Source organism: Battus philenor, unplaced genomic scaffold, assembly GCF_028537555.1.
Source record: "Battus philenor isolate CCGP_79_NKW_IND1 unplaced genomic scaffold, ilBatPhil1.0.hap1 SCAF_7, whole genome shotgun sequence".
In the NCBI taxonomy this organism is placed as follows: domain Eukaryota; kingdom Metazoa; phylum Arthropoda; class Insecta; order Lepidoptera; family Papilionidae; genus Battus; species Battus philenor.
In genome coordinates this window covers 1,876,254-1,904,199 of record NW_027181737.1, presented here as the reverse complement: position 1 = coordinate 1,904,199, position 27,946 = coordinate 1,876,254, and the positions used below count along the sequence as shown (strand labels likewise).

The following is a 27,946-nucleotide window of genomic DNA, read 5'->3' as shown; positions in this document are numbered from 1 at the left end:
AATTTTCATTGTAAATTTCAGTTGTAGGTTAGTGTTTACTTTTTTGATGTTTAGAGACATTTCAGTTTTCGTGCCACAATAATGGCGGCAGTGAATTTTAACCTATCTATTTATTTGTCTCTTATTAGGCGATCCAGCGCCTATGATGCGATTTATTTTTGTGTTATCCTTTATATTTTCCCGTAGGAAACGAAATAGTGACTTTCGACTATTTTCTGGAACAATGACCTCGACCGTGTAATGTCTGTATTTGTGGACTAAAAATATTTTGCTATGAGCGTAAAGATGTACAACGCACTTTGTTATGAGGATTACGAAGATGTGAGGGTAAAAAGTCGATTTTCGATTGCAGTCACGTAAATAAGTTTGGAGGCCCAGGCGCACTCCGACGCGTCATCTGGGGCTCGACCCAAGATGGTATTCACAGCATGTCTGCTACATCAGAATATGAACCAGCGGCCCGGCAAGTGAGTACACCAGTTTTAGTTACAAACCCCTTAAAAACTAACCTAAATTTTGAGGTTGCAATCCATCCTCCTCAAGTGTAAAAAATTTTAATTGTTTGTTATTGTCATCTTAATTTAAACAAGTAACACATTAAGTTAACTATAATAAAGATTTTCGAAGTAAAACTGTGTTTATTGTACACCTTTTTTGAGTTATAATGTTGGTGAGTAATAACTAATTACATTTAGTTTAACTGTGGCCCTGAAGTGCATGTTTATCAAAAGTTATGGTTAAATGAGGGCATTTGATACGGTTGACATTTTAACATTTATGTACTAACCATATTATGATGATTGCATGATAAAATATTCATTAAATAATGTTAGAGACAGCTACACTATCTGAAATGCATCTTAAATATAAAAAAATGTATTTGGAACCAAAAAACAATAAAATAGCCACTATCGTATTGTGAATCTAAAAATTATTACAATTGTCTGTTGTGTTAAATTGTTAATTGAAAATTTTTTGTTCTAGGATTACGGGCCGACCACCTCCAGTGAAAATATATATGAGCATGTTTTGGAACACAAATTAACAGATAACATGAATGTACCAAGTATAAGAACTCCTGTTTTAAGGGCTGTGCCTTTATCACCTTCAGAAGGTGACCCTGAACCTGATTCCACTAATCCAGAGAGTATTATCCAATCATTACACAAGGTAGATAAAGAAGTAGAATTTCATATTAGTGATAAGCATTGTGATCCTGAAATGTCGGTCGACTCTTTATCCAGAATTGTAAGGATTGAAGAAACCACTCTCGACAATGTGGGTCGCATAGCATACCCCATATTGCAAGAGGCTGATGATTCTGGAGACGGGAACTATGTGGAGAATGCAACTACATTGATCCAGGCCCCAATAAACACAGCAATTGTGCAAAATGTAACTAAACTTCCACAAAACTTTACAATTAATGTAGATGCTGCAGTTGGTAATATAACTGCCATACAAAATGTCGCACAAGATGCCTCAGGCAATCAAACTTTGTGGTTGCCTACTTTCCTTACAACAGGTGCTCCAGATAATAAGATTGAGGAAGACCGTCCACCCGGCAGTGTATCTCAAATAATTATAACCAGTGAAAGTTATGTTAATGACACAAATCAAGCAGGCAGAAGAACAAACATTATTGAGACCAATTACATTGGCAGGCCCAAGGCTTCCAAAGTTCAAATTCTAAGCAATATTTCTCTTCCGAAGAGCCCTAATTATTCGCAACAATACATATCTCAAGACAAAGAGTTTTCTACTCCTATATATGGATCACAAAATCATGTTTATAAGTTAAGCGCAAATGTTGTCTCACAGAAACATATGAACAATTCTGTGTTGAACATAAAACCTCCAAAAAGCCAGTCACTCATTGGTTGCTCATCACTTTCCCCAACAATTATAAACAGCAGCCCAATAAAAAATATATCATACAGCCATACATATACAAAAAGCACAAACATAAGCAAAGCATTAAACAAAGTCAATAATGGTGCTAATATAAATGCAATGGTTGCGGCGACATCCGGTAACACGCAGTGCCATATTTTATCTCGTGTTGTGTCCGGACCAAATAAGATGTCTGTTCATTCCGGAAGAAAATCGGTCAACACATTTAAGAATTCTAAAAATTCAAGTCAAGGTTCCAGCCAGAAAGAATCAAGAGCTATTAAAATTATCCAACAGGCTGGTGCATCTAATAAATCGGAAGGAAAGTCATGGCCAGTGACCAATGTCACATACAAGGGTCAACAACCGAGTTTTGGTGTTATGGAATCTTCAAAGATTATACAGAAAGTTGGGAGCCCTACACAAAAAAATCAATCTGTATCGCTGCAGAAAGTATCAAAAGGTGATCGTTTGGTGCTCCAGTCTCCTTGCGGTCCAGTGCTACTTTCCACTGCACCTTTAAATATAAACTTACCTAAAGGACCACATTATGTACAATCTGGATCAACACCAAACCTCCGGTATGTACAGACATATGCACCTACAGATAATCAATTGTCCACTGTATCCCAAGTGTCTGCAAATCAACAGCTTACAGAACAAATATTGCAGTCACTGTCACAACCAAAGCTTGTGTTGCATCAAAGCCCTGCAGTTAACCATACAATAATTCCACAACCAACTGTTGAAGAGCCCATTGAAATTAAACCATTAAATCAAAAAAGGATTGTTTTGTAAGTATTATTTAATATTTATTATTGTTTTTCTCAGTTAATTGTGTATTGTATTAAATTCTATTTCACAAATACTCTCTCTTTTTTCAGCGGTGATAAGTCAACATTAATGTCAGCAGATGATATAATTGGAATGGAAGAGAGACCAAACTTATCAGAAGAACTACATAGATATTCTTACCAAGCCTTGGCATTTATCATGTTAGATCATACATATGCCTTGCCTGCACAAAAACAACCAGCAGTCTCCACACCCCCTCCACCTGTAACGACATCAGCACCAGCTGTTGTTTCTCCTTCTCCGGCAACATCACCAATGAGCCCTTTGAAGAGAAATTCTCCTGTGATAATGTCTACTGCTTCATATGATTTGCCTGCAACAGTTCCTACAACTACTGCAAGAGCTCCTACACCAGTAACAACTGCACAAATGGGAGCTATCACTTTCAAACCAGCCCCATCAGCACCACCCCAAGATGACGATGCTGCATCAGTTATATCTTCTATAGATGGAGATAGAAGACAAGCTGCCAGAGGTGGTAGTGATACAGAAACTGCACCAGAAGGAGAAGAGGAAGGCAAAACTCGGTGTATATGTGATTTTACTCATGATGATGGGTATATGATTTGCTGTGATCGTTGCGGGGAATGGCAGCATGTGGATTGCATGGGTATAGACCGGCAGAACATACCAGATGCATACATGTGTGAACTTTGCCAACCTCGCCAAATAGATAGACGCCATGCTCGCGCTATACAATTAAGGAAAAGGGAAGAGTTAAGTGCCCTTGGTGCTTCAGATTCTGATTCATCAGAGACCACTCGCTTGCCAGGACAGAGACGTAAAAGATTACTCACAGTAACAACTTATACAAACACGAGCGGGTCCTGTGTCACTACATACAACTCCAGTCTACCTGCACTGCCACCATTGCCACAACCAACATTAACGTTACCAAAACGTGGTCCAAAACGGCCTAAGAAAGCGGAAATGGTCAGAAAAGGTACAAAACGTAAACTAGCAGAAAAGAGAGTTAAACGCAAGAAAGACATGTTCAATCGAAGCAAATACAACACAAGTCTAGCAAATCAATCACACTGGCAGGATTCATACGAAGCGGCAATGACCAACCACTACAGCCCTGAACTCAGAGCAAAGATTATGAAGTATAGCAGTAAACTTGGAAACTCGCAAAGTATGGCCTCGGCGATAACGGCGCATCTGTGCACAACGGTACCACATGCAGGGGGTAAAATACTAATCGCAACGAAAGACCTCAAAGAGAACACCCCCGTTATTGAATTACGCGGTAAATATATGCTATCAAATCAACATAGGCCACAATTGCAGAACACAGCCAGAGCAGGCAGTCAGAAACCTGGACCTTTTGTCTTCTTCTACAGGCTTCCAAAAGATAACACACAGATATGCATTGACACAAGGACATACGGTAACGAAGCGAGATTTGTGCGACGCTCGTGTAAACCTAATGCGGAGTTACAGCATTGTATAATAAAAGGAGCATTACACGTCTATTTGGTGACCATCGGAGTTGTCCAATCTAACACGGAAATCACTGTCGGCCACGACACTAACGGTAGTAAACAACCCTGCGCCTGTGGCAACCCAAAACACTGTAAAGTTAATGGACTAAACCCAATGGTCACAAGGAAGAGTATAGAGTATCCACAGAGAGAGAAGAGAAGTAGAAATAGATGTTACAGCTCGTCGTCTCCAGTCTCGCCGCCGCTTGTACCAATGCCCACCACACCAGTCAAGGAAAGTCCACCGCCGTTTATGCAAATAAAGCCCGAAAAAAGATCACCTATCAAACACGAATTCCCACCCATGTCGCCAGTTAAAACGACACTTAATCTTAGCTTTGATGAACCAATCAAAAATGAAACATTTGATGATTTAAAACCTGAAATCGATTTGATGGCTAAAGAAGAAATGAAACCCGAGTTGGATGAACCAGATTTTGTTAAAATTGAACCAAAAACTGAGGATACCGAACCTGAAGAGCCAGAGATTCCTGAACCAGAACCAGTTGAAGAACCGCCGCCGCCGACGCCACCGCCACCTCCGCCGCCGCCACCTCCTCCGCCACCGCCAGCACCACCACTTCCAATAACTTCATCAATTATCAATGAAGAAATTATGAACATTATCAAAGAACAAACGGAGATTAAAATTGAGAAGATATTAGCCGAAGTCAAAGAAGAAGCGATGGAAGTCCAAAAGCCCAAAGAAATTATTAAACCTGAAGAAGAAAAATCTGTTATCAAAGAAGTTGTAGCTAAGTCTGCATGTCACGACAGATCAGCGCGGTCGAGTAGGACCACCTGCACAAATCAAGACTCTTTGGATGACAAAACTGATGACTCACAGGATAAACTTCCTACCAAATCTACTAGTCAAAAAGATAAGAAAAAAATGGTAAGATTTTAAAATGTTAAATTTATAAATATTAGTAGAACAAGTAATAAATTCTTATAATTGCATTACAGACTCGGGAAGAACGAAAAATGGAAGCAATAATGAAGGCTTTTGAACGAATGGAGAAAGCTGAGCAGCGTAAACAAGAGGTGAAGGAGAGGCAGAAGAGAAGAGAATCTGATCCACATCCAAACAGCGCGGATAGAGAAGATGAAGAAGAAATGCATGTTAATTCGAAAAAACGGAAAAAGTATGCTTGAATTTTTAATATCCAGATATTAAAACACTCTCATATTGTATTTATTATTTAATTCTTGTATTGTTCAATTTTGTATCTGTTTTAACTCAGACGTAAAGGACGAGCCCGTACCACATCACAGTCCAATAGACGGCGGCTCAACTCCGCAGACAGTGACATGGTCACTTCAGGCGATGAGGCCCAGCCACTTTCTCCGCCTAGGACTGCGCCACCGATAGAGTTGTCCCATCCTAACACTGACGACCGGTCACATGATATTGTTTCTGAGGTATAGTATAAAGATTTTTTATGATATTTATTTATATGATGATACTTTAAAAATTAATTGTTCTAAAGTGAAACAAAAAAATCATTTCCATTTTTGAGGAGATCAATTTGATTCCGTTCAATTTGGGCTCTTTTGTGATCACTATAGAAGATCTAAAATTTAAAAATTCTTAATAAATCAAGATGTACTCCTCTTTTTATTTTTGATTGGTTATATTAATTATTACTGTGGGCATAATAAGATGGCGCAAGGTCACCCAGAGAACACTGGAAATAGCTGTGCACGAAATTACGCTGCGTTATCGAATCAGAAATGATTAGATTCACAAATGAACCAAGGTCACCCACGTATTTTAAAGGATTGCTCATCTAAATTATCAGTGGCAAAGTGGAAGAATTGGCAGTGGGGCAGGCACATCACTCGTGCAACTGATGGCTGTTGGTGCCGAAGTGTTCCCTGGTGGAGGCCATGAGCGGTTACCGCGGCATAGGTAGGCCCCCCTACTATGAGGATAGGCGACATAGTTAAAGCCGCGGGACATAGCTGGATGCGGGCAGCGCATGACCGTTCGTTGTTGCCATCTTTGGGGAAGGCTGATGCGAAGAGGTTATTAATTACTTTTATGATTCACAGGATCTCGGTCTGAGTTCAGCTTGTCTTCTAGTGGAGGCGGCAGTTGGTTCCGTGGAGTCTGCTTTCAAACTTCCCAAAACGAAAAAAACTATGGCAACCGAATGGATAGGCCGATCCCCAGAGCGCACACCATCCCCTTACCACTCACCATACAGACCAACGTTAGTCAGTGCTCCATCGCTAGAAAGTTTAGTCAGAGTTGCTTCAACTATAATTGGTGACCTAAGTGGAGGACAGGACCTTGAACATGAAGAAGACCATCCAACTATTTCACCACCTAGAACACCTGGTCGGGAAAGGAACAGGCCTCCGAAGAAAGCTAAGAGAATAACTCGTAGCAATCCTGCAGAAATTGTGGAAGTCATTCCAGCGGCATTGCCCCAGCATAGTGCCAAGAAACGTTGGTTGAGGCAAGCCATTAGTGAAGAAAGCGACTCCCCTGTTACAGGTGCATATCAAATTTTTTTCATTTGTTTGTTTACTTATATATAGTTATAAATCAAACTTATACTATGTTATCTTTAGATGTGTTTGTTGCAGAATCATCTCCTAATGAAATGGTGACTCCATTGAAAAAAAGAAGATTGGCAAGAGAGTCATTAAGTTGTGATCAAAATCCTATAATACCAGTGAGTATATACCCCTTTATGATCACACTTCACTATATTTTGTTTATTAATGCCATTGCTAATATTTTTTTCTTTTTCATAGTGCTTGGATGATGCTTCGCCGATTTTGACTTCAGAAGATTCTCCTATCAAAGACGACCCTCATTCAATAACGAGACACTACAAAAGAAATATCATGGAGAGTATGTATAGCAGAGATAGAACAAGGTCAGATAGTGGGCAAGGTTCTGATGACCAGTGCAACATGGAACATGATGTCTTAAATGTTAATCTAAAAGTTCCACATGATACAGAGAATATTAGAAGGATCATCGGCGTTCCGACACCAGAAGAAGAATTTCCACCAGACTTGATAAAACCAGAAGATATCAATGCCAATAACAACAATTTAGAAATGGAGGAGAGTAATTACAACAAAGTCGTGCCAATGGAGATTGACACGACCATAATAACACAAGCAAAAATCCAAGAGTCAAATGAGAATAGTAATAGTGAACTCAAGGGAATAGAGAGCCCGAGTGACAAAGTGCACAGCTCCCAGTCGGCGGACACAAGCGGCAACTCCTCCCCCCAGCGAGATGAAATGGACGACATACAGAAGAAAATACATTCTTTTCACACGGAAAACATTCTCATACTCAAAAGCAGAAACAAAAAGCCTCCAAAAGAAAAACGAAAGAAAGTGAACCTTAATTTTGATCTCAACATGGTGGATGATCAGATCAGTATTCAATTGCGCACAGAAAATGACAGCAATTCAAAATCATCAGACATCAATGGGGACATGCATGATGAAAGCAACTCACTCCAAGAGGAAGCGAAAATACATGTGTCTCCAGAAAACATACCCTTGCCCCCCGTGGAAACTATACCCCTCCCGGCGTCGGAAAATATTCTTTTACCGGCGCCCGAAAACATACCCCTTCCCGAGGAACCCAGCCCCATGCCTCTTGTCCCACCTCCAGAAACAATACCTCTCCCCGAGGAACCCATGGTACCTGTAAATATAATCTGCAATGAAACACCGTCTTCACCAACTGAAAGTAGACCTGAGGAAAAGGAGTCTGTTCTGGCAGAACGACCGTCCGTTTTGGACTCCACGCTACCATTTTCGACGCGTTTTAGTTCAACAGGTCTCTTCTCCGGTATATTTAGTAACATGTCCAATTCATTCAATCTGGACAGCCCCATCAATGAGAACATACCAAATATGTCTATAATAAAAAGTGCAATAGATAGGACTACAAGTTTAGACAATAGTTTGTTTGATAAAGACAGCATTACGCCAGCTGATGAGTTAAAAAGTGTACAAGAGATATTGACTCGTGTGAACAACATGGACTCGAACAATAGTGTGTTGTTGTCTGGTGTTCTCAAAAGCTCTAACAAGAGCCTGTTGCCTAGTCCGGCGGCGTCTCCAAAGCCCGCGGGCAAGCCTTACTGCGCCCGTGCAAATGACCCGCGCCTCAACCCGCCGCCGGTCGACAAGCCCAAACCTGTTCGAAGAAAGGTGAGTTCAATTTCAATTTAATATACTTTTCCTTTATAGCTACGAAATAACCCACACATAAATAATAAAAACATTTATCCTTATAAATATTGGTAATAAATCTTGTGAGCGCTCTGGCTTTTGAACTGTGTTCACTGTATTACAGGCAAGTGTCTTTGTCAATTTTATTCTAGATCTAGCTTTACAGTGCAAAAAATTATATATGTAATAATTGAAGATTCTATTAAGAATTAACAAAATATATAGGAAAAAAAGTACCAAACAATGTTTAATTTTTATATGTGTGGGCAGAGGCGTTCAGATTTTAAGTAACTTTCCAGTCCTTCGCAACTTAAACATAAGTTTTGTTAACTTAATCAAATCAATTTTATAATGTGCAAAAAAGCGTTTAGAATGCAAATAATTATCTTAGCCAACACAGTTCACCATTTAATGTTTATTCCTGCAGTCATGTTTAGAAATGTAGACATAAAAAACATTTTTAAAACCTCTTAAAAATGTACTCGAAGATAATGCTTTGACAAGTATATATGTCAATAAAAATATAAATAATTAATGAAATGCTTTAAGAACTTGTGTACTTTGTAAATAAAATGTAAATATGGTGTTTGTATTATTTATTATGAATTTAACTATGGTATATTTTTGTATGTCTAGACGGGGAGACTAACACCTATTTCTACCATATTGTTATAAATTATTGACTTGTGAGTTATATCATCTTGTCATTACTGTCAAATGTTGTTTTTCAAAAGCTTGTGTACCAATCAAATTGTTAGAAATTTATTTATCGTACATAATGTTTTGGATAATTTTCAGTGCTCTGCGAATTTAATTATTTAATTACTAATTGTTGCAAACATTTATTTAATTATAAAAATTCTAGAGTTGGTTCATGTCCAACAATAAAGAACTATTTTGTGATATTTAATTAGCAACATATATGCATGCTTTAAGAAATTTTGAATTCATTTCTTTTTTTAATTTTTAAGTTTTGATATTAACACTTTGTGGGTTGTTATAGAACTAATTATTATGCAATCATGAATGCTTGTATTTGACTCACTCAAACACTCACATGAATTAAACATAATAATAATGGCAGTATTACATTATGATAAAAATTCATAGAAATATAAACCTTAGTAGTGCAAGACATTCATCATAAATATATATATAAGATTTCCCTATATTTATGGGCTCATCACAACATCTCTAGTATCAAAAGGCTTGAAATTTGGTAGGGATATTATTTTGACCAAGATATCAGCTATGAAGGGATTTTATGAAATTACACCTGCAAGCAGAGTTGAGAGATTGCTGACTTGAAAAAAAAATGTTTTATTACTACTACTTGTCTTTTAGTATAAAATTGGTTTGGAATTTTTGGTTTTAAGAATTGACGGTAGCTATTGTAATATATTTAGATTAGTAAGAGTAACATGCAGCTTAATTTGATAATAAAGTAGCAGGCTAACCTTCCTGAGAGTCCTGGAGCCCAGCCACAAGAAATGAGGTTTAGGAGTCATCTGTGCTCTGCTTCCTCTAATGCTTGGAAACCATAAATGCCAATAAGTGACAACAGCGACTGTTCACAAAAAAACTGTTAATTATTAAAGAGTAATATAAAAGCACAAGACAGCGAAAGAAGCAGCAATAAACTTGTCACTTACAGTTTTAAAAAACCTAAGAATATTACTTTTTTTTACCTGATTTGCACAGCTTCCCAAGCGGCATTGGTAGATTTCTTTGGTTCAAGAGGACAAGGAGTTGAGGGTGCTTACCCAAAGATCTCAAGGTAGCGAAGATGAAAGGATCCGTGGGGAGTCTTAGATCTGGCTGCTGTATACTACAATTTCTTCGAATTTGGAGATTAAATTAGTTATTATTTACAAGATGTATTGTATCCCTTGAGCAGATGGAAGCTGATTCAGTTGTCTCCAAGAATATTTATCATACAAACATGTACTTTGTAAAATGTAAATTAATTTTTGATTAAGTAAGGTGCAGGGCATTAACCCTTAATTAGGCGCATGGGGTCAGGGCCACTTGAAATTCAAAAAATTATGGCTTACAGTCTTCAGAGCGTACTAACGCTCTTTATAGCTTCCTCACTCCACCCAGGGTACGCGAATTAGTCACATCCAGAACATTAACGCATGTGCATGCATCGCTGTCCTTTAGAGAGCTGACCCCATGCGCCCAGTTACGTTACATTTTTTGGCGAAAGCAAGTTTTTACTTTTGTGATTTTTTTGTGTTTATATTAGTATATTGTTTACTATTTATCTTTGTGTGTGTGTGTTTTGATACGGTATGATTTCTTTATGTATTTTTGAGTTTTTTGTATGCTTTTTTTTTTTGAATTGAAATGTCTAACGACAAACAAGTATTGCAATGGCTGGATGAAGTGCTTGATGAAGAGCAAGATGTTGCTGCTTCGGATTCGCAAGACGAAACTTTAAACGATGCTGTTATTGATAGTGCTCATGATTCAGAAATCGAAACTGAGGAGTCTGAACATATCCAAGACATCGGAAGACGGAAGATAATTATTTTTTATCTCGACATACTCAGAGAAATGGCCCGAAAGCGAAATGGTGTAAAGTACCACCATCGAACGCAGTAAGGACCCGAGCACAAAATATTATTTACCTGGAGTATAAACATATCTGGCATTTGTCATACACAAACCTAATATTGAGAAGACTTTGACATATTCAAGACGGATTTTCTTGAAGAAAATAGCTGCGGCACTTGTGGAAGATCACCAAAAACGTCGCATACAACTACGTGCTGTACCAGCGACAACAAAAAAACGGCTCCATGAAGTTTATAATGTGAACAAGGCGGTTTATCAATCGACAGCTAAGCGTGGGCGCTGTTCATCATGTCCTAGAAAGGACGCCAAAAAAGTGCCAACAAAATGTTTCAAGTGTCGTAAATTTATTTGTAGCAACACTCAAGGATTTAATGCGTCGGATGCAGAACACAAGATTCCGCTGATGAGACTGAATAAACTTTATTTCTTAAGTTGATCTCGGCTATGCCAAAAAAATTAGTTTAAAGAGAGGTTTACTGTTTTACTTTTTTTTTAATATTTTTAATGTCATAGTAAGTATTTGTTTCTTAAAGTTAAGTATATTAAAGAATTTTATTAATTACTATAGAAATCCATTAAATTTTATTCCTTTTTGATACTCCTTTCCCAATGTTTTTTTGGGGTCATTTAAGACCCCATGCGCCTAATTGAGTGATTTTCTTAATGCGCCTAATTAAGGGTTAAATGTCTGCAATATGTCGTTTAATATTAAACAACATATATATATATTCTTTCTGATATCAGTCGTTCGGTATATCGAACCCTGGACCGTTGGTGCGTAAATATCGTCTGCTATTAACGAAATCGAATGCGATGAATAAATGAATACGTATTACATTAAATAAATGTAACTTTGTTATGCACGGTACCGTATACAGGCCGTGTATAGGTCAAGGACGGTCTGGCGCGTCGCGTGGAGATTGTTTGTTTAGTTCGGCGCTTAAATTAAGTGGTTTTTTTTTTATCGCAGTAGCTCTGCTCGCGGCAAATATTTTATTTGTCTACGACCGTATAAGATGTTAAATTTATTCATAGTATAAAATACACAATACAGTGATGTCACGAAAAAATTATATTTCTTTTTTTATTGTATTAAAAATTATTGGAGTCCCCTAAGTGGACAAGACGAATGACGCTGAATGCTGGTCAGAAATTTATGGAGAAGGCAGATGTCCAGCTAAGGACATCCTGCGGCTTCAATGATGATGATAAAACATAAATACATGTTATTTTCTTTAATTATTTTGCACACCCTTTCGGTATTTCAAAATAAAAATTTCAATATTTAAATAATTTGGTATAAGATAGAACACCTTGGAAATGATGTGTTCTTCTAAAGGCCGTTTCGATGTTTATTGAATTTTTATTTTACATTATTTTAGTAAAATACAATCTTGTCGAGTTTCTTCCGATTTCTCAAGTCTGAGGCATTGCATCGGAACAGGCGGTAGACTTAATTTGATGTAATTTTAAATGTAATTCAATGTGTGTTGAATAACAATTTTTGGATTTGAACAAGGAGGATGTATTGTTCGTTTTTTATCCCAGCTCTCTATAACGGAATACCGCAAGCGACACAAATGCGCGCCCAGCGGGTCTGGCTCCCCGGCGTCGGCGGACGCGCACGAAGGCAGCGAGACGACGGAGGGCGGAGTGGAGTGGTCCTCAGAGTCCTCCGGAGGCGGGTCCCTTTCCCCTCAACGCCTGGAGGCGGCGGCTGCTGCGGCTGTCGACGACCTGGAGCAGCGACTGCACCGGGAACTCAGCGCGGCCCACACGCCTAAAGGTACGTCGACTTGTCCTAGCATAAACAACATGAGTTCAAATACCAAGGTGGTCAATCTCCTCGATAGACCGAAGAAACGAAAAAAATCTTGAATAAATATAAAAGTACAATATATATTGAAATTGAACATTAATAATTTCTTTTACTTGATTGTTTTTTTTTTTTAATTTTAGTAATTAGTGACAGTACTTCTCAGTAATTCTTTTAGACGATTTTTATATATTGATCGGTGTTTTAATTTCACGATAATATATATAGTAAAACGAAAAGTAAAATGAAAAGGAAACTAGTACATTTATCGAGAGCCAGAGATAATCCTTTTGGCCTTTCCTGTAATATGTTTTATCCAGAACATATCAAAGACAAACCGTCCAACTAGGTAACCCAAGCTCGAGAAAAAATCACTCCCAAAGTCTTAACTCATGATGAGCATGGATGAGCAGCGCTATGGGATCTCTGAAATATCTTCTCTTCGAAAATACCGCCATGTCTGAAGACGAAGGTCGTTGATCAATGTGCGGTCAGTGATGACCTATGAATTTTAGACGTGATCGCTTAAATGCAAACAAGAAGTTTAAGGCTATAGACCTCTATCGCTTTGCACTTAACTCCGATACGAGATCATATTAGAAATGAAAAGAGCAGCAAACCAAAATCAACGTAGCACAAAGAATTGCTCGTCTGATATTGTTGTATCTAGTTCACGAACCCTTCCGTGAACTCAGTACCGATGAAGCTGTAAAAGCCTTAGGCTAACAGCATTAACATCTTCAGAAACAATACAATGAGATTGTTGTGGACGGAATACATTGTTCATGCAAACAATGGCCATTGGAGACCGGAAGGTTGTCAAGTGACGACCACAAGCCGGTAGACGCAGCGTGAAAACCTTCAGTAGATGGACCGATGACATGGTCAAGATCAGGTAGCGCAAGACCACGTTTATCAGAGTGATATTTAGCGGCTGCTTATGCCTTGCAGTAGGCGTCTTTTTTATATGCCCCTCCTATTGGGGACCTCTCCTTCCACCACCTATTTAATTGGGAACAGGGTTTCGTTATTTTCGTTCTCGTCTTCCATAGTACTTAATATCTTTTTTTTTCTCCTTCTATCATTCTACAATTCCATCTTCCTTTGACCTTGATGATGATGGTAGTATAAAACAGTTTCCAACCGATTCTCTTGGATGACAGTAGTACTGCCCACATCGGGAGGTACGAAAGCTTTTTAGGGGGGATACTTTAAAGCTTTTATATCCAGTCTATCCACGGAGCCGTCTCCCTTAACGATCTAAAAGCGTGACAGCCTTCTAATTTGATGGAATAAAGGAACCCTTGTAGTTAAATATGCAATTACCCTAAAGCTAGGATATTTTTTATTATATGACAGCCAATTGCATTTACGTGCCAGTCAATTTTAACAAGATAATTTTTAATAATAAATGCGAAAATTTTTGATCGACACCCAATTTGCAGATTACTCGATCAAGAAAACCAAGCTCGGGTTTAAAATGTACACTATAGCTTACTAAAGATTTTTAGTAAACAAAACGCTCCTGAGAATCGAACATACGTAAATATTGAAGAGAAAATCATAAAGTCACAAGTAATTAAGACGACATACCGTTATTCACGATCTTGTTTACGTTTCCATTGAAATGTTTTTTTTTTTATTTACAATGATTCTAAATTTAAATTAGTTATACAAACGGCTGCCATTTTTACTATTGTTTTCAACTTCATTCATCGAAGTTTATTCAGGTCGTTGATATTTCTTGAAAAAGAAACACAAGCAAGTGTTTTTTTATACTGTCACATTACAATGTATTCTTAAAAATAATACAAGGAAATAAATATACATTAATCAGCTATTATCACCGTAGGTTAATTCAATTAGACGTTGTTTGCGCATTCTCATATAACACGCCCACTTGACCCCATATAGCGCGTTATAAACTCGGTAAACAATATTTCAATTGAATATTGTGGCAACTATATCATTTGTATGAAATATATGCGGATTTATAATAATACATATTTATTTAAAAGTAACTGATAATTTATTATATTTAGTAAAAAAAAACATGAGGGGAATTCCCGCGTTATAAAAGCGGAGAGCACTTTTATATAAGCCTTATGAAATTAATAAAAAAAATTGAAACGAACTAAAACATGCTCCAGGAATATCTATTATAATTTGGAATATATATATATATATATATATATATTGATTCTCCACAGGAAGATAGATTTGTGTGTTTCGGGATATCAATATTCGATGCAAATATCGAGCACTTACTTGTGTATTTACGATAGCCTATCGCTGCAGTGATAAAAGTTCAACCTCTTATCGTGTGCATAAATTATTTTACGATTGTGTAACCCGTTTTAACGAGCGTGAAGTTTACTGCCACGGTGCAAAATATTGTGGGTGAATTGAAAAAAAAAATCTAAAATTAGTGTCAAAATATTCTTTATTCGAATACACTGTTACAAGCACTGTTGAATCTTCGTATACCCAATCACCTTTTATATAGACATACTTTTAAAAAGTGTTGTATATCTAAAAAAAGATTCTTTGAATAAAATTAGACTAAATTCAATAAAGATTGTAAGTAAAAGATATGTGGCATGAATAAGTCGACGCATATACCGAATCCTATTTTCGCCACGTGAGTCGTCGGCGCCGTGGCTTAGTTGGTTAAAGCGCCTGTCTAGTAAACAGGAGATCGCGAGTTCGAATCTCGCCGGGGCCTTCGATTGTATATAAACTTTTTTTTAAACTTTTCCAATTTTTTAAAAATATTAACTTGTTTTTATGTGATTTATGAAAATTACATCAAAGAATATCTGTGAAGTTATTAATGGAAAAAATTAATAGGAAGTATCTTATATATCTGCTACAGAAACAACGTTTAATGCAGTACTTTTTAATTTTTTATCTGCCATGCCTCACTTTAGCCTTTCTGAAATTCTTAAATGTATATATATATATATATATATATATATATATATATATATATATATATATGTATATATATATATATATATATGTATATAAAATTCTCGTGTCACGGTGCTCGAACTTGAACTCCTCGAATTTTTCTTTTTATTTTTTAGACAAATTTTTTTGGTTTTTATTTCATTATGATAAAGCATACAAAAATACATACAACCCTAAATTTTCACCCCTCTACGATGAACTCTAATTTTTTATTTGTTAATAAAAAAAACTTTAATTTTTTTGCAAAACTACGTTTGCGGGATCAGCTAGTATATATATATAAAGGGTAAGGACTAAACTCGTGTCGAGTCACCTTTCGAATTGCCCATCTGTGAGGCGTGGGCCACTTCCCAACTGGTCTAACTAAAAACTGATCACTGACTACATGGTAAATGAAAAAAGTCAACTGTAAAATAGTGCGAGGTAGTATATCGGTGATCAAAGCGATTTTCAACCAGTTTACCATAAATTTGGCGTATTGAAGAAAAATTTCTAGTTATTTCATAAGGTTTTGAGTTATTTTCAACGCGAAACTGCATAAAAAATACTTTTTAATTAAAATACTTATTTATGAGCTTCACTAAATATTTTAAAATAGGTTTACATTAATTAATTTAAATATTAAAAACAAAGATCATACTGTTATTTGTATAATTATGTATGGGAGACAGTAAATTAATGATTGGTTTAGAGAACGGAGTGATATATTGCTTGCATGTTTACGAGATATTCGTTTGCGCGAAATAATATCGAGATAAAGCTCTCGTAAACAAATATATCAACAGTTCGTACCTACTCTCAACAATGTGTACCGAATGCACTCGGATTACACTATAATTGATGTGCATTGTGCGTGTACATACGCAGTAGAACGTACAAACACTTACATAATACTGTCATCAAAAAGTAAGCAGTTTATATAAACTACTACTTCTAATATATAAAATTCTCGTGTCACGGTGTTCGAACTTGAACTCCTCCGAAACGGCTTGACCGATTTTTACCAAATTTTACATGCGTATTCAGTATGTCTGAGAATCGGCTACTATCTATTTTCCATACCCCTAAGTGATAAGGGTGGTCCACCCTAAATTTTATTTTTAATTTTTTAGACAATTTTTTTGGTTTTTATTTTATTATGATACAGCATACAAAAATACATACAAACCTAAATTTTCACCCCTCTACGATCAAACCCTTATTTTTAAATTGAAAATAAAAATATTTTTTTTGCAAAACAACGTTTGCGGGGATCAGCTAGTAGTGTCGTGTGAACTTAAGAAAGCGACAATACTTTCCGGTCCCCCAATATAAATATGTCGTGGTTTTATAATGATAAGTAAGAAGGAACGTTCTGGAAACATGAACGTTGTATTGTGTCGGACTAATTGCCGATTGCGCGTTCGCTACATTGCGATGCCCGCAAATAACTCTGGCCGGATGCCAGATAAACTCGAACCTGGAGTCTCTGACAATGTAACCGAAGTACCGCCCGCTGCACAGATTAAATATTTATACGCAATACAATTACATACGTACAGTGTGATTGTTTATACACGTAGCTTTAAAACGTGTGAAAGTACAGCTCATTTGTCACCAAAAAGCTATAATGTTTTTACACTTATTAAACGGTTTTATTTAGTTCGATCCGTACGGAATTTGTTTATTTGGGTCAAAATTAGAAATTGAAATTTAAGCACCTTCCCGTTGTCAGAAAGATCTGAAATTTGGTACACACATTTAATTTAGATGACAATACAATATAATAAAATCAATAACATTATAATTTTAAGATAGCCGCCGATACAAAATGACGGATTACATATTTTTCCTTAACTACCTCAATATGGGTATCAAATGAAAGGGCTACACTAGCAAAACACGATGATTATGTCAAATATTAAAATTCAAGATGGACGCCGTTCCAATATGGCGGACTAGGTACATATTTTTCCACAACCACCACAATATGGGTATCAAAAAACCGTTTAACTTAAAAGTTTTTTAAATGTATTTATTTTCAATCGCCCTCAATAAAGTCATTACCCTGAAATATGTTTACATATGTTATACCAATTTATTTTTTCTATTTACCTCTGATTTGCAAAGTTTACGGGGATAGATAGTAAAAAAAATAAATGCGTAATAATCTGATTATGTTTTCTCAAGATGTACCATACTTTGACAGCAAATGATAGATATACATTCACCCTGTTATTTTTTTATGTTTATAACAAATGGGTAATGTATTCCTTTCGATATTTTTCCTTCTCTTTTTCCAGTCGAATAGACATCCACTGGAATGTATAGGCCTTACCTAAAGATATATATGAGAGATATACCATAATCGTCACACTTGGCTGGCAGGTTGGCGATCAGTGATCAGCAGTGTGGTGTTATGGTACACAGAGGACGCTGCTCCCCATCTTCTGGAAACTTGTGATCAGTGGCAATCCTATATAATTGATATACAATGTGTGAATTATATAAGATCGCACATCTTCCCTCACTACTGGGCTACAATTGCCAATTTTCTCTTATTGTTTCACTATTATGAGTATGTTTAGATTATGTTGCTAAATATTTAGTTTGATTATACAGAGTTAAATAATCACATTAATTATCGTGTTGTGAGGAACTTTGTTGAGGCTAGGTTGATAAGACATTATAATAGTGTTTCCCAACGTGGGGCATGGGACCCACGGGGGAGTAATTTGATTGTTAAATGTGGCATGTATAAAGGATTCGACACGTGTTTAACCCTTTCGCATTAATATAAAAAATATATGTTACATAGGGAGGAATTTTACAAGATGAAGCATGGCACAAAAGGTTGTAAAATGTCTGAACAATCCGATTCTAGTTACTACCAAAGTAGGCAGTTCTTATATTCTTCTCATAAAGTACATGAGTGAATATATCGATCAGTTTCTAAATTTAGATTCGCCTCCATATATCTTGTACCAAAAATTATACTCAATATTTTTTTTTCAGTTTTTATAGTAAGGTGAGAAAATACCGCACTGGTTCATAGTTGTTTGCTTATATACATATATAGTCCTATATAATACTTGATTGATAATAAATTACATGAAATATAGCGCGAAACATTTGCCGGCTATAACGTTATAGATAGCGGTTTTTATCTATAGTGTATGATGATAAATCCATTCTTTAATTGCTGATTAATTTAAAATATTACATCACTTGTGATGATATGTCAATTGTACAGTTTCATTTGGTGTTTGTATTATGTTTACTAGCAAGCAACAAGCTTGGCGTAGAACTTCCGCCTATAAGAGCTTAACAGTTTGAATGCCGTTCTGACTTTAAGGAGGGAAGCGGCGTTGCAAGTTCCATCTTCTTGTTCGCTATTGTTGATTTTAAATGTTTATTTTGTAATAAATAATTAAAATTTCTTTATAACTTCATGTCGCCATTTCATCTCTGATGCCTTACCCATCCTGAGATGTGAGAATATTTTTAAATACTAAAACTAATACTTATTTTTGCATTTTTGTCCAAAAAATTTGAACGGCACCCAACCAGCGAAGCTCTTCATCGGCAGTAAAACTGTTAAGGTTGTTACAGCTTCAATTTATACATCCACAATAATTAATTGTGTGAAGTCTGAAGTGGTGGATTTATTACATTGCTCATGTAACTGTTGGCTGCTAAGGTCTAAAGGTTCTCGAGTGGCGACCACGGGCAGGTAGACGCGGCGTGGGTAAGCCCCAAACTAGGTAGACCGATGACATAGTTAAGGTCGCGGTTTGGTGGAGGTCTATGTCTTGCAGTAGGTGTCTTAACCCCTTGGCCTGCATGATATCAGCCAATTGCGCGAGCTATAATAAACAAGAGAATCGATCGCGCGCCGTGCCATTCATCAGTTCAGGTTCTGAACTGTACGCGGCATCTTATGCACCAATTCCTCACATCGAGCATGACTCGTGGCTTTTGTTTATGGCACAAATTCTTTACCACGAGTTAGACTTGTGGTTATAGGCCAGTTTTAACGGTTGAAAAGAAGAATTAATTGATAGGAATCAAGCTATTTTACAACGCTATATATAACGCATATATTATAGCGATAATACCCGCCTTCTTGTACCATATGAATTGTCTTTTTCTCTTTATTTATTGTCTATGGTGTACAAAAGAGTGTTAATAAAATAGTATTATATCTGATATTTCAGCATACTACTGAAAATCCATATTATATTATCGAAAACACGTTAGTTTCCTTAACATTCTAATTCCATCAATTGATAGTATAACAAACTGTGCTAATGCAAGTACGTTCTGACTGTACGTTCGTTTCAATGAAAAGTGTCATTCAACCAATTGAATACAATGGCACTCTGCCAATGTGAATAATGCATTTTACGTGTACCCGATCCGACGAGAGGAGTGCAGTAGGTGCATTGCCTTCTGCGCTGTAAACATATACTGCTGCGACACAAAAACAACAGAAAATAAATTACATATATCTAAACAATTTGTCAAAAAAATTCACACAGAGAACTGAATCTGAAAGTCGATTGTGCATAAACCTGACAACCACTAACGATACCAACTCGATAATATTCTTTTACAATATTACCTGATATATATGTCACTTGTTTCTAATGATTTTATGACTTTATATGTATCAGTTAAATCTTTTAAAAACAGTCGCATGTCTTTATTGTAGTGTATGTTGAACGCAGCATAGACAAATAGGAGGAATAGACTTGGATGCTCTACGGCAAGACGGCGCGCACAAGATAGCAACGTTGGGACAATTGTAAAACTTATAATTAAATAACGTAATAAGAGTTGTGTTCCTTAACCTTTTAAGTGCCATGAGGACCGCCGGCTACCTCACGATACCCAACAATAGGTGCCGCGGGGGCCGCCGGCTACCTCACAATTTTTCATCTGTACATCTTAGGAATATTATTTTTTTCCGACCCTCCGATAATTATTAGCTTCATTAGGCACCTAGCAACTGGATCACGGGATGGTATACGATTTGCAGCATGTTTTAGAAGCGGTTACCATGGGTGATGAGACCACGGGCGGCCTCACTTTTTATATAAAGTTTACATTACAATATGTATATAGAAACCTTTCTTTGTATTGAATTCACAATTTATTCATATTTCAAAGCTAGCTTTGAAAACTTATCGTGTTTTCTGTGTTACAAAACACCGAGCACTCTGTTGCCTTTAAGTGCCATGAAGGTCGCTGGCGGTCTCAGTACATAATGATATACATAATGTATTATATTCATTCATAGAATGTAAAGATCCCAAATTTTCACATAAGGAAAGCCTACACTTGATATTTCCATTTGGCACCTGGGGAAGTCATGGCCAAAACAGCTTGGCAGTTAGAAGGTTAAAGAAGTGTTTAATTAACATTAAATTTATAATCTGATCTATCAAGAACTTCCTAGACGGATCTTTCTTTGTACCACCAAACGATAGACGAAACGCCCACTGAAAGGAATAGGCTACCGGTCTGGTCCATCTAATGAGGGACTTACCCACGCCTCGTCTACCAGTTCGTGGTCGTCAATCATTTGTGTCCAAGGCATCGGTTTCATGAATTATGTGACCCATTGCCACTTCAGACGAATAACTCTGCGAGTCAGTTACGTCATTGATCTTGGTTCTTCTGGGGTATCTCCTCATTTTTGATAGCGTTGCTCTCTCCGTTGCTCTTTGAGCCTTCTTATATAGGCCATAATTATTGAACACACTCTGCTCGTGTTTTAAAAACTATAACGCAAGTTCCGCACAGTTGAGTTACATATTTGTTAACGCGGAACGTGTTGTGCAGGTGTGTTCGACGCGCAGCCGACTGCGTCAGAGCGACAACGCGAGAACCTCAGCTCGCGGCTGCGGAGGGAGTTCGGGCTCGCGTTGCCCGACGACGACGACGCGCGCGATACCCACGCCGCGCACGGTGAGTGTGCACAGAAACGCACGTGATCAGTTGAAACTGCTAAATTCACAGTTCATAGACTGGTTTTTTCGTAAACTACAAATTTAGCTGGTACCGTTGGACCCCCGGTAGCTAACAACTAGTTCTAGTTACAGCAATTTCTAGTTCCGACCACGAATTTATAGTTGCACTATTTTTTATTGCACTATGAAAGGATGTCAAAAAAGTAAAGTTGTACTCAATGTCGAAAGTCGAGCTTCTAAAAATATCGGTGTACATTGATATGGAAAGCCACGTCAACATTTTAGTTCTTCGCTATCGAAAGCAGACAAACTTTTGTGATCCCTGATAATGACTTGTGAATATTTTTTATGTGACACCACCGTAATTCCCCCTCGAGTCCTCGTGATCGTCAGAGGGTCCACATGGACTAGTTCGGAAACTAAAGTTACGAAGTACGCAAACGACAGCACATTCTATAATCGTGATCAATGAATGCTAAACGGGTATTATCGACATGTGACAGTCCTCTTGTATCGGGCCATGAGCTTAGTCCTCGATGGAGCGTCTGCCGTAGCGATCTAAGAGAGCTGGGTTATCTACTCGTCGAAAGGAATACTTCTACCAAATTTCAAGTCTTTAATCTTTATGGTTCCAGAGTTATCGTGATGATAGGTGGAATCTCTTATATGTTTATCCCAAATAGTACATTAAATATTTATCATATGTATGCAAAAGTACTTAAAGAGCATATAAAATTAAGTTTGTAGCCAAATATGACTATCACCTTTAATTTTCTTTTTAGCAAGTTTAAACATCGCCACTCTTTATATGTCGAGTAGATATAGGTTTCCCGCGAGATTCAATAAAAAATGAGATCCGCAAAGTGCTGGTGTAGCTTGAAGAATTGCTTGTCTGAAGTGGTGGCGGGCGGATGCACATTGCTAGTGCATCTGTAGGAGACGAAAGGGTCTCAAGGTAGACCGACAACTTATTTATGATGTCGGTAAATCACTGGATGCGGGGAGTGCAAGACTGGTCATCGGAGCCTGAGCATCGCCTTTGTGGGGAGACCCATACCTGGTGATGATGATAAAATAAAAGGTAGAGCCTTATTTTTACCCCGTGTTGTTGATAACACGTGTTCCATCTGAGACCGTATCACGCATGACCTTGTGGAAATAATGAACACACGTAGCGTTTTCATTAATGACGTGATTATGCGCGGCACTTGCGGAAACAATGCTCATTTCAATGACAACACATTTTTATTTAAATTTGCGCACAACGATTGTTGTTTTAAATGTGAAACTATATTTATTTTAAATAGAACCTTTTGTTTTGAAATTCTTTATTCAAGTTCGCAAGTATATTTACATTACTTTGTTGGTTACATTAAATTTGTGCTCAGTTGTGTGGGTCTCGAAATTCGTATCAGATTGAGTGAAAATGAACTAACATAGGCTTCAAACGTGTATTGATCCTAGTAGAACTAACACGCGTTGTTTTGAGGTTGGAATTTTGAGAAGAGGCATTGGGCAGGCTTTAGGTTCTTGAGTCGAGACTACGTTACGTGAAGAAATGTTTTAGGTTATTGGAAGATGCTACTTGCATGTAAATGTTCTTCCGATCTTATTGGAAGTCTACAACACAGACTTATGTAAAGTAGTGGATGTTCTGTGGCTGAAATGATGATTCGCTTTTGGGAAGTGGTAGTGAGCAGGCAACACGAAGAGCAGATTGCAGCTGGGATCTAAGGTCAAGTACCTAGTGGAGACTCCGGAGCAATAAGCTCGGTGTATGACGTCTAATAAGTTGGGCGGACGACTTTAAGAACATCAGAAGAGACTGGAAGCAGGCCGCTTCCAACTTATCTTGTTTCATATTGGGAAAACAGGAGAGAGAAAATAATAATTTAAGAGGAGGTCAGAATAAGATGTAGAGAGTGACAGATATTATGAAGAACGAAAGATGATTGACAAAAGAAAATATGAAGCAAGTAAAACTCTACATTTAAAAATCATTGCCACATGTAGGGGTGAACGAGAGGTCCCCGGAAATAGGGGTCAAAATGAGGCAGTCTTCCTATAAATCTGTAGAAGATGTCATGTCCAGCTATGGATGGATTGTTTTAAGGTCATCATTGGCAGTTCTGACGAATTAAAAAAAAATCAAAACTGTGCAGTTATGATTTTTTTTTAATTCGTCATTTTTTTATTACAAATAATTGCATTAACCTGAATATTATAATATATAACTAATTTCAAATAATTTTGACCAGTGTGTTTGAGATGTGTTGTTGTTTGCCGGCAGATGGTGCTGCGACGGGCGCCGGCGTGGGCGTGGCTAAGCGCTGCGACAGGTAGTCGGCGCGCGGGACAACCGCTCTTATGTAAATATAAATAAGATATATTTTTGTAAATCTCATGTCGTCGGAACGTCACATCAGCTAAACACGCGAAGCCGAGCGTAGGACTTGTGTATATTCCCGGTGTCTGTTCTGTTTTACTGTATCAATTCTCTCACGGTGTCTCTGCAAGTACAAATTGTTTTTTTATTGTTTCCCCTCTGTACATATTGTATATAGGAGAGCTAAGTAAGGGGTATATATGCGATACGTATGTATGTCGGTATATGTTTGTTTTTTATACGAAATATATATATGTATGTATGTATTCTTATCTATTTATTACGGGGGTTGTCGGCACGGAGTTTTTATACGCATAATGCATAAGTAAATTATAGTTGTTTTTCTTTTTGTTTGTACCCTCCTATAGGTGAGCCGTAGGTACCTAGGTATTGTAGTGATAGACTCAGGTTTAAGGTTAGAGATGTGGTGATAAGCCATTTTAGGGGTTAAAAACTGTTTTATATAATAAGGGAGTCGTGTTATCATCACAAGGCCGACTTGGGCAGCTGGATGCCTAAATTATATTTTGTAATCCCCTCCTCACCTCACTGTGTATCTATCACAAGCCTTTATAGGTACACAGACAATGTCACGGCGTGATACAATCAATCTCAACGTGATACTTATCATAACACATCGAAATATAGCAGTTTTATTTTGCTTTATGCATTTTGTTTCGAGTTCATATATGGAGTAGTTATGTACAATATCCAATCCACGATTTTTTTGCACGCAATAAAATAACCCAAAAAGGACGATATAATATCTCTACAATTTAGAATTATGAATGTACTATAAATGTGTATCTGCGATATCAACTTGATATACATTTAAAATTAAAAATTTGGTTAGATGTAATTTTAATATTTCAAAACAAACTTCCTCAACAGGACATTGCCTCCCACACGAATCTGATTATTTCAGCTATATGAGATCTTTGCCATTTGGTTCCTTATTGACACTATGATGTGTAAACAATATATTGGTGAGACACATCTAATATACCAAAACATATAATGTTAAAACTTGTGTATACATACATCGTTTGGTTACAAAAATATCCAAATTTAAACTAACAATGTAACTGATAAATATTTAAAAATGGATAAATGCTAGTGTTGCCAACAAAATATAATAAATAAAGACAATGTTGCCAACTTAAAAATAATTGTCCTGTTTTATATTACAAGCTTGTTTAAAATTAATGTTTTTAATTTAAGTCAGTGTGGGTTGGATATAGTCTACATAACGAAGTCCAAAATAAAATAATAATATACAGGTGTGCTATGGTAGAGTAATCGGTTAATATGTTACCATTTTTTTTTTTTTGCTTTTTCATATCCAGTGCGACTAGAAATGAACTTTACAATTTTATTTATTTCAATGTCGTTTTTTTGATGCAATGGAAAATCTATTTATGAATCCAATATCACAGTATTAGTTGTAAAATATCGGTAATTTGTCAAATAAGTGAGATCATCGATTGAGAAATGGCCGCATGTTTTTTGGAACAATCTATTTATAATCGCATACGTTTTGCTTTAGGAATTTCGGCTTTATTGCAATTGTATAGAAGAGATTTTAGCGAACGTTGGTCGTACTGCATCTAATTTATTTTTGACAACAAAGTAGCTTCGAGCTAGATATGTCGTCGTCTGAACTCTGGTTTTATTTCGGTTACTGATCTTACGGAATACTATAGTCTATTCTCATTAAAAAAAACAGCGAATTATGACCAATTGGATCGTAGTAAGAGAGATGCGTTATTATTTTTTGAAGCGCTTTATTTGGAGAATGTGAACACGACTTTCTAATTGGTCAAGGGGTTTGGTTATGAGTGACAACAATAAATCAGTATTTTATCTGAATAGAATATAGTTATAAAGGCTTCAATTGAAGACGCTGCCTTTATTTTCCGTTAAAAGTTATGGTAATTTGTCAGTTATCAATTTAAAATTAAAATTTTTTAAAGGAAAGCTTTTTAATTCACGCTAAAACAAATTTTGATGCTATATAAAATTCAATCTAATTGAAATTAAATTCATAACTATTATCGATAAAAATGGAATAATAAAATTGACAGAGATATTTATAGAAGTGTAATACGACTGACGTCACAAAATCATTCAATACGTGGCAATTGATCACCGCAATTTCAAATCGGTTTATCCATAGCAAAGAGATATTTCTCTAATCATCGCTTTAAACTTTTAATTATTTGCCAGTTTTCTGTTTGTGATATAGGTATAGGCGGTTCGCTTTTATGATCGAAAAAAAAAGTTTGTATTGTTCCAAACTTGGTTTTAATCCAAGATATTTTCAGCCAGATATGCGGCCTAATCCACCTAAACAGACCCGTAGTGATGTGCTGTTACAATTAAAAATATCGATAATCGCGAAGGTCTTATTTTTGTGATTAGGTGTGTAAGTTATTTTATGAATTATTTGGATGTGGTAAGGCTTTGTGACGTGATATAACATCACTACGGGTCGCGTTGGTTCGGTGATTGTAGTATGACTACGTAGCCCAGTGTTGCTCAAGTTGCAAGCGAAGTGTGGGGGCATTAATATCCCGCGTAGGGGACGTTGTGTGGAGGCGTTTTGCACCGTGCGTTCGAGACTGATATTAAGAGAGTTCGTTTAAATTTATATATTTATATATTTGATTATTAATATTAAACACTACCGGGCGACTCCTATGTGGAAAAAAAACTGAATATGTTTATATTAAACAGTTGTGAAATAATAATCGCACGACTACCGCCTATTTATCATACCCATCGGTTTGTAGGGCTACCGAAACCGCTGTACCGCGCCTCGGGTAATTCCGTGGAGGCGGGGGTCGAAGTAAAAAGAGCATGAGCGTTTACGGACAGATGGAACATAGCGGACAATAATCCCTCTCCCACTCCACCCCGTCTCGACGCGTATACCTATGGCGCGGTATACCGGTTTCGGTAAGACAATAAATTAAAATGCGTTCATATAATATATATATCCACAGTTCGGTCCAGAGATATACTGCGAATAGGTATATTTGCCAACGGTTTACCGTGTTTATAATTTTTTTTTTCTCCCGCAAACGTCCTCGTGTGGTATTTTGCGATATTTTTTTTAAATCGTCAAATTAAAATATATTAACCGTATCTTAGTCGTATGCAATCAATATTCAGTGTTCATTTATGTATATTTTTTACTACTTAACTCGATCTTTTTATGCATAATTATAAACGACAAATCTTAGATTTTAGTCAGCCAGTTGCAATAAATGACGCCTAAAGGCAGATTATTAGTTATACGAAAAGATTATAGACACGAGATATGGTTTATCCGCATTTATAATTTAGTTTTTATTATATATATTATTTTTTAATCTTAAATGCACGTTTGTAAAATTTTAATTTTTTTTTGTATTAACCTTCAATTAGTGTTTTCCGAAGCGGGGAGCGTGCGCGACACGAGCACGGACTTGTATATATTTCAATCTGGTTGTTGACTAGAATGTAAATTTAGCCCTTATGTCCAGCGCTTAAAGCGCATTATGCATCGACGGGGATACAGCGTGTATGGAAGCACCCCGGCGTCGCATAGTGCGCTTTAGGGATTTGTAGGGATTAGATGAAATCTTTGTGATAAAAGAGAACTTCTTTAATATCATTCTGTAGGAGCTCATTGTAAATATATCTATAATTATATATTAAGCAAAGGCTACATATATTTTGTTAAAAAGTGAAACGGGAATCCACCTGCTTAGCTATAGTTTGCGTTGGAGCCCCACGACCGCCATCA

At 36.7% G+C, this 27,946-nt stretch overlaps 1 protein-coding gene and 1 non-coding gene across 2 annotated transcripts; both read left to right on the top strand.

The window, feature by feature from the left end:
- The first annotated feature begins 195 nt into the window (after window positions 1–195).
- upSET lies at window positions 196–27,946 on the top strand. The gene is made up of 11 exons (XM_068774667.1): window positions 196–467; window positions 985–2,687; window positions 2,778–5,127; window positions 5,199–5,377; window positions 5,477–5,654; window positions 6,288–6,735; window positions 6,813–6,916; window positions 6,999–8,426; window positions 12,576–12,813; window positions 21,643–21,768; window positions 24,061–27,946. Exons 1-11 carry the CDS (start codon window positions 429–431, stop codon window positions 24,111–24,113), a joined length of 6,846 nt encoding a protein of 2,281 aa, XP_068630768.1. The 5' UTR covers window positions 196–428; the 3' UTR covers window positions 24,114–27,946.
- Window positions 15,495–15,568, top strand: TRNAT-AGU (transfer RNA threonine (anticodon AGU)). Its single transcript has one exon. It is a non-coding gene; the product is annotated as a tRNA-Thr (tRNA).